At 54.3% G+C, this 13,832-nt stretch overlaps 1 protein-coding gene and 1 non-coding gene across 12 annotated transcripts in view; both read left to right on the forward strand.

Moving 5' to 3' along the window:
• LRP8 (LDL receptor related protein 8) overlaps positions 1 to 13,832 on the forward strand; it is a 77,017-nt gene that overhangs the window by 28,365 nt on the left and 34,820 nt on the right. For all 11 annotated transcript variants that reach the window (XM_074376457.1, XM_074376458.1, XM_074376459.1 and 8 more), the window contains exon 3: positions 6,796 to 6,918. In XM_074376457.1, coding sequence (XP_074232558.1) covers positions 6,796 to 6,918 — 123 coding nt within the window. The remainder of the gene's footprint in view (positions 1 to 6,795; positions 6,919 to 13,832) is intronic.
• TRNAS-AGA (transfer RNA serine (anticodon AGA)) lies at positions 5,856 to 5,929 on the forward strand. The gene has a single exon. It is a non-coding gene; the product is annotated as a tRNA-Ser (tRNA).

Consider the following 13,832-nt stretch of genomic DNA (forward strand, 5'->3'; position numbering starts at 1 on the left):
TCCCCCTTCATTCTTTCCTCTTCTCCCTCAAACCCTTCACATCCCCCCTCCCCCCAGCATCTGCTGCTTGTTTCCTCTTTCTCCCCAGGTGGGATGAGAGGGTGGAAGCGAAAGCGGACTCAGATGTCACCTGCTGATGGATGGTGGTGGCCTGAGCCCCGGAGCCCGCTGGGCAGCACAAAGCCGGGAGCTGAGCCCCTCCCACCACGTTCCGGGGGTGTCAGGACACTGTGGGAACGGGTTGCCTTTCTGGCACCGCCCAGAGCCTTGAGTCTGACTATCAGCGTGGGCTCAGAGACATAGTCCCTTGCAGGATGGAATCGGGGTGGGGGGGCGTCCGTAGCTTGTCAACATGCGTGGCTCACGTAGTACCTGTCCTGGAGGTCCGTCATGAGGCCGACAGCGAGCAGAGCAGCATGGTGCAGTCTTGGAACCTTGGGTCCTTAGAGAGTTAGAACCGTAAACCCATGGAAGCTGTTCTAAATGTTCTGTTAGACTCACGGGATCTTTAAACTGAGGGTTCTTAGGAACATCATGTATCTGGGGAGGGGTCAGGGTCGGAGTTTAACCTAGAGCAGCTGGTGATGGGCTGTGAGTTTCACGGCTCCACCAGGGCTGTTAAGGGAATAACAGGGAAAGAGCTGATGGGCCCCCCCCCCTTGCCCTGCTTCCAGTAGTGCAGCTCCATTTTAATCTATTTTATCTGTTGGGGTTTCAGTTAGAAAAAACATTCCTCTGCTTAAAAATAAAGACTACGGTTTTCTGGGCCCTGTGCTGTGCAGCTCTGTGCCAGGACCTGCCGCCCCCGAGAGGGTGGCTCTGGCCACGGGTGAACAGGCAGGCACATGGGGCCTCCTGGGAGGGGGTGCAAGTTGCTCTGGGCCACCGTCTCCTCCCCCTCTCACTCCTGCTGTGTTGTTGCTGCCGCCAGAGAACACTCCGGGTCTGTCGTCCCGTTGACTGGGGTGACAGTTTAATAGTAGCTTCCTGGGCTGTCATTTAAATCTGCCTGCCAGGTTAGTAGGCCAGGGGCGGGCTGGCACGCCCCCTGCCCCCACCCCGGATCTTCCTTCTGCTGGTAGCGGTCGTCTTGGCAACGCCAGGGCCTGGTGAGCTCTGCAGAAGGGTAACTGAGCGGGGAGCAGCCCTTTCATCTCCCCAGCCCGGCTACAAGTGGCCCACCTGCCTTAGGGCTGGGCTGCAGGGCCAGAGCCAGGCCGCTCAGTGCTGGTCCAGGCCTGGGAGAGGGAGTGGGAACGGATGAGTCCCCTCTGTGCGCTGGTTCCAAGGTGGGGGCTTTACATCTTTGCTCTCTCAGATTCTCAACTGCCCTGGGAGGGAAGAGACCTGCCCCAGGTGGTTGAGCTGGAATCATCTTGCCTGTGGGTCTCTGCTCTACCCTCAGAGAGGGTTCCCTGGAGCCCATGACTTGTCTGCAGAAACCTGAGGGCAGACAGAGTCTGCATCTCTCTCATCTCCTTGTCCCACGTGGCCTGGTATCAATCCCCCCTCCCCCCTCCTGAGCTTGCCTCTGGACACGTCCCTGCTCTTAGTACTGGTGTCTCGCCACTGGAGCCCCCTCAGCTTTGTTCTGGGCCAAGTGCTCTGTGAACGCCTTCTCCTGTTTTTCACGGCTTAGTGGAGCTGGCCTAGAGACAAGATTGGGTGCCAGCCTCTGCTGTGTGACCATAGGCCAGTCCTTCCCCTCTCTGGGCCTTATCTTCTGAGCTATAGGATGACAGGCTCACACAACAGCAGTGTTTCATTGAGTGTGGCTCATTGGACACTTGTTTCTTGGGAAATTAATAGACATGGCATCCAAAAAAGGAGTTCCTTGGCTAAATAAGTCTGGAAAGGGCTGGAGGGAACAAAATCAATCTGATACCTTTACTGTAGGCCTTCTCAGGGCCCTTAGTATGCCAGTAGGCCTCATCTCCAAGGAGGAAATAATTATCCCAGACATCGGGGTGGATGGTCCCCCTGCTCTCTGTCCTGCCTTCTGCCTCTCTCTTCCTCTGCTAGGACCTCTTCACCCATGTGCGTGGCCCCACCAAATACTGGAGGAGGCCTGGGCAGCTTGGAGCAGTGGGTTTTGTTGGCTGCCCTGTGCTTAGCAGAGGCTGGGTGAGTCCCAGGGTGAGCTCAGGGAAAGCCAGGCCCCTGCACTGGGCCTCTGAGGGCAGCCTGGTGCCAGGCGGGGCAAGTTGGCCCCTGGCCTTGTGGAGCTCCCAGGTCCGTTGTCCCTTGCCTCCTCCCAGCCCCAAGTGGCCATTCCACTGGCTCCTCTACACCCTGCACCCTGTTACCCCTCACCCTGGAAGGCCCTTCATTGTTCTCCTCACTCCCACGGCTTGGCTGACCTCTCTTCCCTGAACATGGTCCCCTCCTCCAAGAAGCCTTCCCTGACCCCTGGGCTGGTCAGGTGGCCCTCCCCTGGCTTTCTGGCCACGCAGTGGGACCTAGGTTCAGGTGCAGCCCTCCCGCTGACATGTGCTGTGCCTTTGAGCAGCCACTTCTCCCTGAGCCTGACTTCTGGCTTATGGAACAGGAGGGTGGCAGAGGAGACTTCAAGGCCCTGGGCGCTGACATGATGGAGCATTGTGGTTGCCAAGAAGAAGCCACACCGAGCAGCTCCACCTGGCAGCCCTGACTAATCTTTGTTTTGAAGCCTCCTGTCAGCACTGGGGCTGCGGGATGAGCGTGGGTGGGGAACAGCAGCAGGAAGGATGCACATTGTCTCGGGGTAGGACGCCTCTGGGGGTGGAGAAGCTGGGAGGTGCTGAGTGATCATAACAATTTCACAAGAACATAGACTATGGGCACAAAGAGGGGCTGAGGATGCACCACACCTCCACATCCAGATGAGAAGGGAGGCCCAGGTGACTGATGAGCCCAATGTCACACACACAGCAGCTGGAGCTGCTGAGTCCACATGCCTCAGATTTGCACTTTTCTGCTTTTTAGTTCATAAAGCCCTGGCACCACCCTTAGCCCATTTGCTCCTACAACAACCCTGTGTGGTAAAGCAGGGATATTACCCCTGAATGTAGATTTAAAAAGAGATTCAGAGACGTTGTGTAACTTGCAAAAGGTCACACAGCCCACAAGTGGCAGAGCAGAGTTCCATCAACTGTGAACATCTGACGCTATCCTCGGCCAGCGTTCTCGTTAGAAATAGCAGCTCCCACTTCCTTTGTCCTGGTTTTCCCATTCTCTCCCAGTCTGCCACAGGATTGGCCCCTCCCCACTGCCCTTGGGAACCCCACGTCCTTTGTGGCAGCCCATCTGTTGCCATAGCACCAGATTATGATGTCGCAGACCTTGTAGACTACTGCTCCTGGGCTGTGGAGTACAGAGAATCACAGAGGTGGGCATTGTCCAAAGGGCAACTGGCATTGAGGGACATAAATCCCTGGAAACAGAGAGCCACGGCCTCGAGCCCAGCTTGGGGATCACCCTGGGAGCTGGAGCCAAGGCTGCCAAGGCCAGGAGAGTAGGGGTCTGGCATGGTTTGCTCTGACAGCCTCAAAAGACTGCCCAGCCCTCGTCTCTTGGCAGGGTGGAGGTAGCCTCTTGACGAGGGGCTATTGGGCTCTTTGCACTGAACAACCTGATGCCAGGATGCTCGCTCAGATCCTTTTTTGCCTTTTGACCTTGTGGCAGTGCTGCCTCAGAAAGCAACCATCCCTGCTTGCCCAGAGAGGAAGGCACTTGCCCAGGGTCACCTAGGGAAGATGTGGCCATGCCAGGATTCAGGCTCAGCTCTACTTCCAAATCCTTCCACATGGTTACACTTCAGACAGGGCCCACAAAGGTGGTTTAGTCTAGTCCCTAACCTGAAAATGACCACGCTGCCTCAGTTTCCCCTTTCGCAAAGCACAGGTTGTCATAGGCCCAGGTTTATTCTAATATATGCTTCTAGGCATGTTCCAGGGGAGCCCTTCATGCCTGCACCTCTGGGCTGGGGCTGATCTGCCACACTGCTTTGACCTGCAGCCCCTGGGATGTAGTCACACCCATTTGCCTCTCTGAGGTCCTCATTTGTAGCTTGACAATGCTGAGGTGGCTATGGGACTTAGTACGAAGAGCCCAAGCTCTGGCAACTGCTGCAGGGAATTGAAATCCTGTTTCTGCCACCTACCACCTTCACCCCTTTGCGCCTCAATTTCCTCTTCTGTAAAGTGGGATTAACACCAGCTGCCAGGATAGCTGTGAGGAGTCACTGGGATATTGGGGGAAAGGTCCCAGGGCAGAGCCAGGGTGGAAAATGTCCAAACTGGTCATGACAGTGAGCAAATCTGTTCCCCAAAACACCATCAAGGGACATGCGTCCCTGAGGCTGCCATTTCCTGGCCTCAGGGCTGCCCTCCAGGATGGTGATGGGGCTTGTGGTTGCTCTGGCCTCCTTGCCCGGTGCCTGCCAGGACTTGGCACACTTGGGAGGCCAAGCTCGTTCCCAGTATCCCAGAATACTAGGGAGGAAATGGTCCCTGGAGAGGGGCTGGCTGGCTCCAGCCCGGCGACGGAGCCCCTCCGTCACCTTTGTCAAACCTGCCTTTTTCTCCTGGGGTTTGCTGGTTGTGCGCTTGTACTGACTGCCGGGCTGGTTTCTCTTGGGTGTGCTCAGGGCACAGATGCAAGCTTGCTGAGGGCCAAACTGAAGCTTCCATGGACTTTCCCACTTACTCTAGGCCTTTTTCTTCCACATCTGATGCCCCTGGGCATTTTGTTTGGGCATTCCCATGGTGGGGAAGAGGGATGCCTGCCTGTGAGGTCAAATTATGGCCCTGCTCCCACCTAGATGTGACCTTGGGCATGTAACTAATGCCCTGGGGCTGAATTTCCCCATGTGTCAAGTGAGGATGTAATAGGCCCTTTGTCGTGGGATTTCCTGGTAAAGTGCTTAGCACAGAGACTGGCACGCAGAATGCACTTGGAGAATGTTAGAACAGGGAAAAGATAGCATTGAAATATTTGTTTCTTTTTTGGATGCCGAGCTTCTTGTGGAAGGAGAACTCTGGTGTTCGTGTTAGGAAGTGCCCTAGGTGCCGTGGTTCATAACTACTTACTTTCCCATAATCACAGTCCGTGATTTACCAAAAGGTGGTACCGTATTGGTATCTGTTCCCATGTCGAACGATGACCCCTCAGTGCAGGGCTCAGGGAGGGCTGCCTAGTGGTCCTGGGCTGGGAGGCCAGCCAGCTGGTTCTGATCACTGCCTTTCTGAGTGTCCCTGGGCCACCCCTAAACTTTCTCTGGGCCTCAGGCTCCCATCTGTAGGTAGACTCTGATTACTCTGGTCTCTCCTAGCCTACACGGGCAGAGGTGTTCTTCTAAGGAAAGTGTGACGAAAACTCAGCATAGAATGCAGATGTGCTGCAAGGATTCCACTGAAAAGAAAGGCAGAAATGAAATGGATTCTAGAGTCCTAGTGTCTGTCCCCAGATCCCTGTCAGGCTGCTCAGGGTCAGGAGCAGTCAGGTGGCTCCAGAGGGGAACAGAGGGCCTGTGGGAGGATTTACATAGTCCCAGGCTGGCCAGTGGGAAGGACCTTCCGGGAGAAGGTGAGCCTGGTCCTGGAGGTGTGGGAGCAGAGGCTGGGTGGCTGCGTTTCCATTGGATTCAATGCCCCCACTGAACGCTACCCCGAGTTGGGTCCTGTGCTGAATCTGACGCAGTCTCTGCACTGGAGGAGCACCAGGCCAGTGCAGGGACAGGGAGAAAAGCAAACCACGTTGGCTCTGCGTTCTTGTCCCATTCTGCTCCCAGCTGTGAGAGCCTAGCCTGCTACGTACGTCCCCTGTGAGGGCACAGAACACCCCATTTCCTCTGCTTCTAATTAAGACTCAAGGAGGGAGGGTATAGCTCAAGTGGTGGAGCACATGCTTAGAATGCATGAGGTCCTGGGTTCAATCCCCAGTACCTCCTCCAAGAATAAATAAATCTAATTACCTCCCCCAACCAAATAAATAAATAAAATTCATGGGAAAAAAAAGACTCATCAAACTATAAAAACAGCAATACTTACTGCTGTGTGCCTCTGTTGCCTGTTTTTCATATATTGTAACTTCTTGTTACTGTTCCTCCGAGCGCTTTGTTTCCTTCTCCTCATTATATAGATAAGAAAACAGAGGCTCAGAGGTTAAGTAACAAAAGAGGCAGAGCTAGGATTCAAACCCCCTGTGTGGAGGCCTCCCCTCCAGGCTGTAAGCGCCTTGGGGGCAGATTGATTTGGGTGTCTTGCCTGTAGATCCTCTGTCCCTCACTCTAAACAGAACACACCTCATTAATCTTGGCACACAGTGATCATTTGCTTTTATGGTTTATTATCAGCAGCTCCCCGGTGCTTACAGAAGGGGCCTTGAATTCACCCTGGTTGAGGGCTGCAAGAAAGGCAGGTCAAGAGACTGAGAACTGACTGATGAGGCTAAGGCAGCTACTGTAAATGATCAGGGAGGGCTTCCTGGAGGCTGTGACAGCGGAACTGGACTTGAGGGAAGAGAGAGGTGTGACAGGGGAAGGGATCCTGTCACCCTTGTTGGACTTGAACACCTGAACTTGCAAAGCAGGACCAGGTGTCACCTGTCCCCACCTGGTGTGACATAAATAAGCCTTTCTCTCCTGTCCTCGCCTCTTGGTCAGCGAGGCACTCATGGCCTGCTGGGGCTGTGGGAGGTCACGTGGTCCAGCTTGCAGCCTGAGCACATTCTGGTCACCTGGTAGCCACCTGACTGTACATCCTAGAAAAGCCTCCTGTGCCCACCCAGCCCCTCACTCTTCTCCTTGCCCTGCAGCCAAGAAGACCTGTGCGGACAGTGACTTCACCTGTGACAATGGCCACTGCATCCACGAGCAGTGGAAGTGCGACGGCGAGGAGGAGTGTCCCGACGGCTCCGACGAGTCCGAGGCCACTTGCAGTGAGTCCTGCCCCTTGGTCTCGGGTCGGGGAGGCTATGCTCGGGGTCTCAGTTTCCTCATCAGATCTTCCTTGTTGGGAGGTTAGGAGGCTCGGGTGAGTGATCTGTGGAACACAGCCTGAGACTCACTTCTGCTGAGCCCTCGGGAGCTCCTGGCCAACCGTCAGGTGCCTCTAGTTGCTGGTGTCTGGTGACCTGTTTCTGGGCTTTCTTCCCAGCCCTCCTGCAGGTTGGGCCCTGCCCCTGTAGTACCAGGAGCTCCAAACAGCCCCTCTGAGCCCTTCTCCCCAGAAGTTGCCAGAGCGCACCCTCCAGGCCTCCCCTTGGTCTCCCTGACACATTTTTTTTTGAGGACTCTTATCATAATACTAATAGCACTGATGGCAACTGGCACTTATTAAGCATTCACTGTGCACCAGGCACTGTGCTGAGTGCTTTGTATGCATTAATTCATCTTATCCCCACAGCAGCTGTACGAGGCATGTACTGTCACTTTCTGAATTTTGCAAAGGACACTGAGGGTTAGAGAGGTTGAGTGACTTGCCCAAGGCCACCCAGCTGGGACTTTGAGGCTGCAGCTTTTTCCTCTCCCTGGGCGGGCAGAGCCTAGGAACCTGGCCTCCACAGCAGGCCAGATGGCAGCAGAGGCAGCCTGGGGCCAGGCAAAGGCCAGGCCAGCCCCAGGCCCATCTCCCACACTCAGGCTCTGTCTCTCTGAGATTTCTTTTCCAGGCCCTAATCCTCAAAGCAAACTTACATCCGGCAGGTCATTCCGTGGCATTTGTTAAATTAAAAAGGAGATGAGAAGGGGGCGGGGAAGGACCCGGTGGTCCCGGAGGCTGACCTTCAGCTGAATGAGCCTGAGACAAAAGGCTGAAGGGGTCTGGGGGAGGGCGCAGCACGTGGAGGACGGTGGGGCTGGAAGATCCTGTGGGTCACAGTCCCGGGTCCTCCTTAGGGGTCACAGTCACCCCAGAGGCAGAGGCAGGGACAGTGGAGGCCAGTGTCCCACCTAGGGTTGTGGCTGGTGATAACTGGGTTTCCTTGTCTCCTAGCAACAGAGCTACCAGTCTCTGTGTGAGAGAAAGAGAAAGGGAGAGAGAAAGGAGAGCAGGAACCACCCCCACTGGAGGCAGGGGGCCCCTTGGTTTCCTTGCACAGCTGCCCTGCACTCCCAGCCGTGCCACAGACCCTATCCTTTCCTCACCCCATCGAGTAGCCAAACCTGGTGCTGTCCTGGAGGAGTCTGGGCAGGAGGCAGCCCAGCGCTTTGTCCTGATCTTCTGGAGGAACAAAGCCCAGCCACGCCCACTTGCTGCTCTCATCCTCATGGCAACCTTGGGAGGGGGTGGATCCCGTTTTAAGAAAAGGAAACTGAGGCTGGGACAGATTTGGCCACTTGCCCAAGGCTGCCCAGCTAACACGGGGCAGAGCTATGTGCAGCCCCGAGTGCATGTTTGGGGAGGGGGCTGTGGCCACCATGGCAGTCAGCCAGCTCTGCCATCCGGATCCCATGCCAGCAGTTACCCTGGACACTGGGGGCAGGGGGAGGGGGTGCCTCATCATGGCTACTGGGGCCTGTCCTGCTGCCTGAGCTGTGCTCCCCTTCTCCCCACATCTGCGTCTCTTTGCACTGATGCTGCTTTTCATCTTCCTCCTGCCCAGCCCTGCTCTCGGGCTTTCCTGCCTGCCCCTTCCTCCTCCTCCCTCTTGCCATCTCTCTCTTGCCCTGACCGTGTTTCCCTCTATCTTCCTTACTCTCGCTCGTCCCAGCACTGGCTGCCTGCACATCCTCTGGGCTGTGCAGGGGCCTTCCAGCCTCACGCCTCCTGACTCCTAGGCCCACTTCATGCCCAGTTGTAAAGCACAGTTATTTGACAGTTGAGTAACTGGAGGCCTAGAGGAGCAGGGGGCCTTGCTTCCAAGACACACAGGTTGTTCGTGGCTGGTCTGCCTTCCGTGACAAAGGCAGGCTCTCTGAGGCTTGTCAGCGCCCCGTGGGCACCACTGCTGCACCCCAGGAGTCGGGAGGCCCAGCTCTCCTCTGGGCCCTGGTTTCTAATATTCTAGAATTCCAAAGACCATGATTCTAAGATTCCTGGACTCTTAGGATTCTGAGACCCTCTTTCTCCCTTGCCTGTCCCAGCTAGGGCCCAAGGCCCAGGATCTCACTTTGTGTGCTCAGTTACATTGGTCACACATGCGCAAGGCCTGTGGATGGGGAGGGCTGCCTGGAGGAGGTCAGCCAGAATGGGACCTTGAGGATCAGTCAGAATTTGGGGCAGCAGGACCTGGTAGCTAGCTTGCTCAGAGCTTCCCGACCGAATGGGAACCTGGCAGCCAACCCGCTGCCCATTTAATTGGCGTTGTCGTAGCAACCTCCACAGTCTACCAGGTTCCTGGGGACAGTGCCAGCTCCTGGGATAGAGCCCCCTCCCCACCTGCAAAGAAGCATTATAGGCAATGGTAAAGTGCAGTGGGTTTTGGGTCTGATATATTTGGGTTCAGGTCCTTTAACCTGTGAGACCTGAGGCAGATTGCCCAGTCATCTCCCTCAGTTTATTCATCTGTAAAATGGAGTAATGGTACTCAACCTTACAGGGGTGGTGAAGATTAAGTGAAAAAAAATGCACACAGAGTGTCAGTACTGCAGTAAATGACAGTGTTATTTTTACTATGACATTTTGACTCCAGACCCTCTCCCCAACATACACCAGTTTAAAATCTTAGTCTAAGTGAGGGGGGTTTGCATGAAGAAGGAAAGGGATTTGGGAGTGGGTCCCCATTCTTATGTTCTTCCTCTAAGTCATCTGCCCCTAGCTGGCTGGGATTTCTCCCAGCTCTGTTTCCTTCTGGTTCTGGAGTCTGTGTCTATCATATTGGGCCAGGAGTCACAGTGGGAGAGCCCGGACATTTGCCTAATGAAAGTAGCATTTCAGCTCTAATTATAGCTCACTTGATTGGGGATGTTTGTGACCCACCTTCAGGCATTTGTTGAGAGGGGTGTGGGGTGGAGGTGGGGAGGTTGGTTCTAGGTGAATGAGTTACAAATCTGGGTGCTGCTTATTGAAAATGAGGTTCTATTCATGCATCTTGGAGCCTTTCCACCTGGAGGGGGACCTCACTGATTAACCAAGTACCCCTTCCTATTAGAGACCAGAGACAGTTTCTGAGATCACCCCACGAGTTAGGGGCTGACCCAGCTGGATGTGCTGTACCTGAGCCCATGAGAAGGAGCTTGTTGTATCTGCCCCCTTCTGCACGGTGGGATGCGCCCATGCCGTGCTTCCTGGGGCAGCAGCTGGACACCGGTAGTTCCCACTGCCTGAGTCTCTAGTCCGCTCGGAGCTGGTGGCCCCCATTTGGAGGTTGTCTGCCCCTAAAGCCTCATGTGACCAACACTGCAGATACACTCACTCAATAAATAGCTGTCAAGCACTTTCATTCTTTTATTCAACAGACATTTCCCTTTTTATTAATTGGTGAACTTATGAATTAGAGAAAGTACCAGTGGATTTGGATTTCTGGGGCAGGATTCTCTGGGAATTTATAAATGCCTCCAGCCACTCCAGGATGCCGTTGCAGGTGCTTGGTGATTTTGGAGGATTCCTGATGTCTGAAAGACAGTGGGGCTCACTCCTGCGTCTGGGGACTTTGGCATACTTTGGAGAGCAGGCCAGAGGCATCCTTTGGGGCATCTGTTTCCATGAGAGGGAGAGAGGGGGTGAGATGGAAGGAGAGAGAGATGTGTTCAGTCCGGGGGGGGAGCTGCATCGTGGTGGGCAGTGTGGACCCTGATACTGTGTAATGTGTATCCCTAGGGGTGAGTCCAGGGCCCTCCCATCCCTTTGCATCTGCATTTCATGAAAGAAAACAAGAGCAGTGGTTTTCTGAGTTCCGAGTTTATTCCAGGCTCTGAGTGTAGGGACTTTCACGTTTCCCCACTTAAACTACTCTCCAACTCTGGGAGATTATGTAATCCCATTCTCAGATGGGGTGAGCCAGGGTGCAGAGAGGTTAAGTGACTTGCCAAAGTACGGATTCCTTCATGTTAGTAAATGAGTTTTGGATCCAGGCCTGTCCAACTCCAAAACCCATGCTCTGTCTCCTGCCTTGTGCTGCCTGGGGCCTTTGGCTTCAGTTATCCTGAAATTGGACATCAGACAGCCATCTACCATCTTGCAGACTCTGCCTGAGCAAAGGCCCAGTGAGCCTCCTGCCTCCGGTGACCCCTCTCCAGCCAGAGACACCAGGAGACTGACGGGCCTACTTTTCTCATGTGCAGTGATAAATGCAGTAAGTTAAGAAGGACGTTTGGAGTTGAGGAAGCTGGAGTGGAAGTCTTCGAGCAAATGACTTACCCTCTCTGGGCTTTGCTCTCCTCATCCGTAAAATGGAGGTAATAACAGTACCCGCCTCATAAGGAGACACTGCACGTCAACACTCCCCAGACCAACCTCCCGGGGCTGGGCAGTGGGACGCCTGACCCGGGAGCGCAGAGGGCGAGGTCCGTGACCTGCTGTGGGGAGGAGCTGCATCACAATGGAGATGGTGAGGTTCCCAGAGAGACAGCAGTTGGAACACCCAGCACCCAGTAGCCCAGGCAGGTCACCTCCTCTCTCTGGGCCTGTCTCCTGTCACTCCAGTGGCTGCTCTTCAATGTGACCTCCAAGGCCCCTCGTGTCCCGGCACTCCCAGAAGGTGCCGTGGCTCTTTGAGGGTAGGAGGGCTGGTGTCAGGCACTGCTGAATCCTTGAGAGCCTGTAATTAGAGCTGTCTATTTAGGGACGCAGCCAATGTCTTATTAATTATAAAGAAAGGAAGCAGACGGATTGTTTAATCATTGTCCTTGCTGAAAGGTTATGCAATTAACTGTATAAATATTCATTAAAAGTTCAAGCAGCTGCCTGCTGCACTGGGGTATGCAGAACCAGGCCCCCTGGAGATGGTGTGGACAGTTCAAGGGCCATTTCAGTCACCTGGGCTTTTGAGCGGAGAGCTTGGGGCTGGTTCTGGGCCACCTCTCTACCCAGAGGAGCGTGAGGGGCTTGACGGAAAGGGCAGAGTTTACTCAAGGAAACCTGAACTCTGCCTCCTCTCACTGCTGTGCATTTTGGGCCAGTTACTTGATCTCTCTGAACCTCAGTTTCCTCATTTGTAAAATGGAGTGTTTACCTGAAGAATCACTGCCCTGCTCCCTTCCAGAGGTGCCAGTGACATGATAATCTTTGTGAATGGTGCCCTTGGAGTTTGCACTCACAAGGCCTGCTTACCTGGCAGTGAGGGTCAGACTGACATGGGAAGTTATCAGCTCAACAGCACAGCGCAGCCTGACCCAGTGCAGTGCTCTGTAAGTGGCTCCCTGCCAGCTCCCCATGAGGTTCCGTTTCCTGAGGCCTGGCTTAGGGACTTAGGGTTGCCTTGTCCCTCTAGCCCATCACAAACATACAGAATGCCTCTATTACTTTCCTGGGTGTGAATTTAAGAGATGAAATATCCTACATGTTTTGGACTTGCAGAATGATAACTTGGGGGTTCTCAAATTGGGTGTGTGAGAATCACCAGGGGACTGGGGCTGTGGGGAGTTACTAAAGTACAGATTCCTGAGCTCTGCCCTCAGAGTCTGGATTTAGTCTAGTGTGAGCTCGGGCCCAGGAACCTGCACTTGTAACAGCCCTCACATGCCCACCCCTTGGTCAGGACTCTGGGACACACTGGTCGCTGAGCCCCCTCGTGTTCTAGTGGACCCAGAGTGGGAAGTGTTCATTCAGGTCCTGCAGTGTGTTGGTGATGGAGGTGCTCTGGGCCCCCCTCCTGACTCGCAGTCCCCTCACCACCCTGCACTACTGCTCCAAGAAGCCCTTCGTAAAGGGTCTTTGGGTATCAGTGCTTTCCAGGGCTCTACCTGACAGTTATTTGTAAAGGGAAATTTCTGTAAAATGACTGCTATGAATCCCATATTCCCAACAGTTTGCCCTATATTTATGAACTGTATTCCTATGGATAATTCTGGGGTCCACACTTGGGGGTCCCTGGTACTCCTCTTCCATGGCATCATGTTGTCTGGGGGTCTTGACTCAGATACCTACCCCGAACCCTATCTTGTCTGTGTCCTTTTCTCCATCTGTGGCCTCTCATCCCAGCTGTGGAAGTAAGAGGAGGGGAAACTGGTCTGAGATCAGAGAGAAAAACTGAGGGTGAGATACAGTATCCCACTGCCTCTGGGGTGCAGTGGCCTGTGCCCAGTCTCGGGATCAGATACAGCTGACTGCACCCTTCCTCCGCTCTTCACAGCTGTGTGACTAGGACCCAGTGCTCTGTGCCCTGTCTGGTACACAGCAGTGCTCAGTGGTTACTCACTGAGCGAATAAACAAGTCTTCATCTGCTACATGTGGAGAAAAATAGTAGGTACCATTAGTGAGCACTGGCTGGGCATTCTCAGTGCTTTACAGACACTAACATGGTCATCATTACAATCCTGGGAGGTAGGGAATAGTATTATCCCCATTTTATTGGCACAGAGCTAAGGATTGTTGGCCAAGGTAGATAGGCATTGAGTGACCGTGCTTGGATTTGAACCCAGGCAGCCAGGTTCCAGAGTCCACGCCCTCGAGGCCTCGACATAATCCTCACCCTGCTGGGTTATTGTAAAGATAAAATGGGAGCGTCTAGCACTGTGCCTGACACATCCTAGAGACACTGAGTTCAGCCTCATATACACCCTGAAAGGCAGAGGGAGCCAGCCACGGAGATCTGAGATGCGTCTGCTCGGCTGGGTCTGTCACATGGGTCATCTTGGGATGCTCAGGATGGGAGCTATCTCCAGCCATGATCAGGGTTCTCATTCTTTCTCCCAGATTGAGAATCAGCCCTGGGGCTTCGGGCCCCTGATTGAGTCAGCCTCTGATTGCAG

The sequence above is a fragment of the Camelus bactrianus genome, chromosome 13 (genome assembly GCF_048773025.1).
Source record: "Camelus bactrianus isolate YW-2024 breed Bactrian camel chromosome 13, ASM4877302v1, whole genome shotgun sequence".
NCBI lineage: Eukaryota > Metazoa > Chordata > Mammalia > Artiodactyla > Camelidae > Camelus > Camelus bactrianus.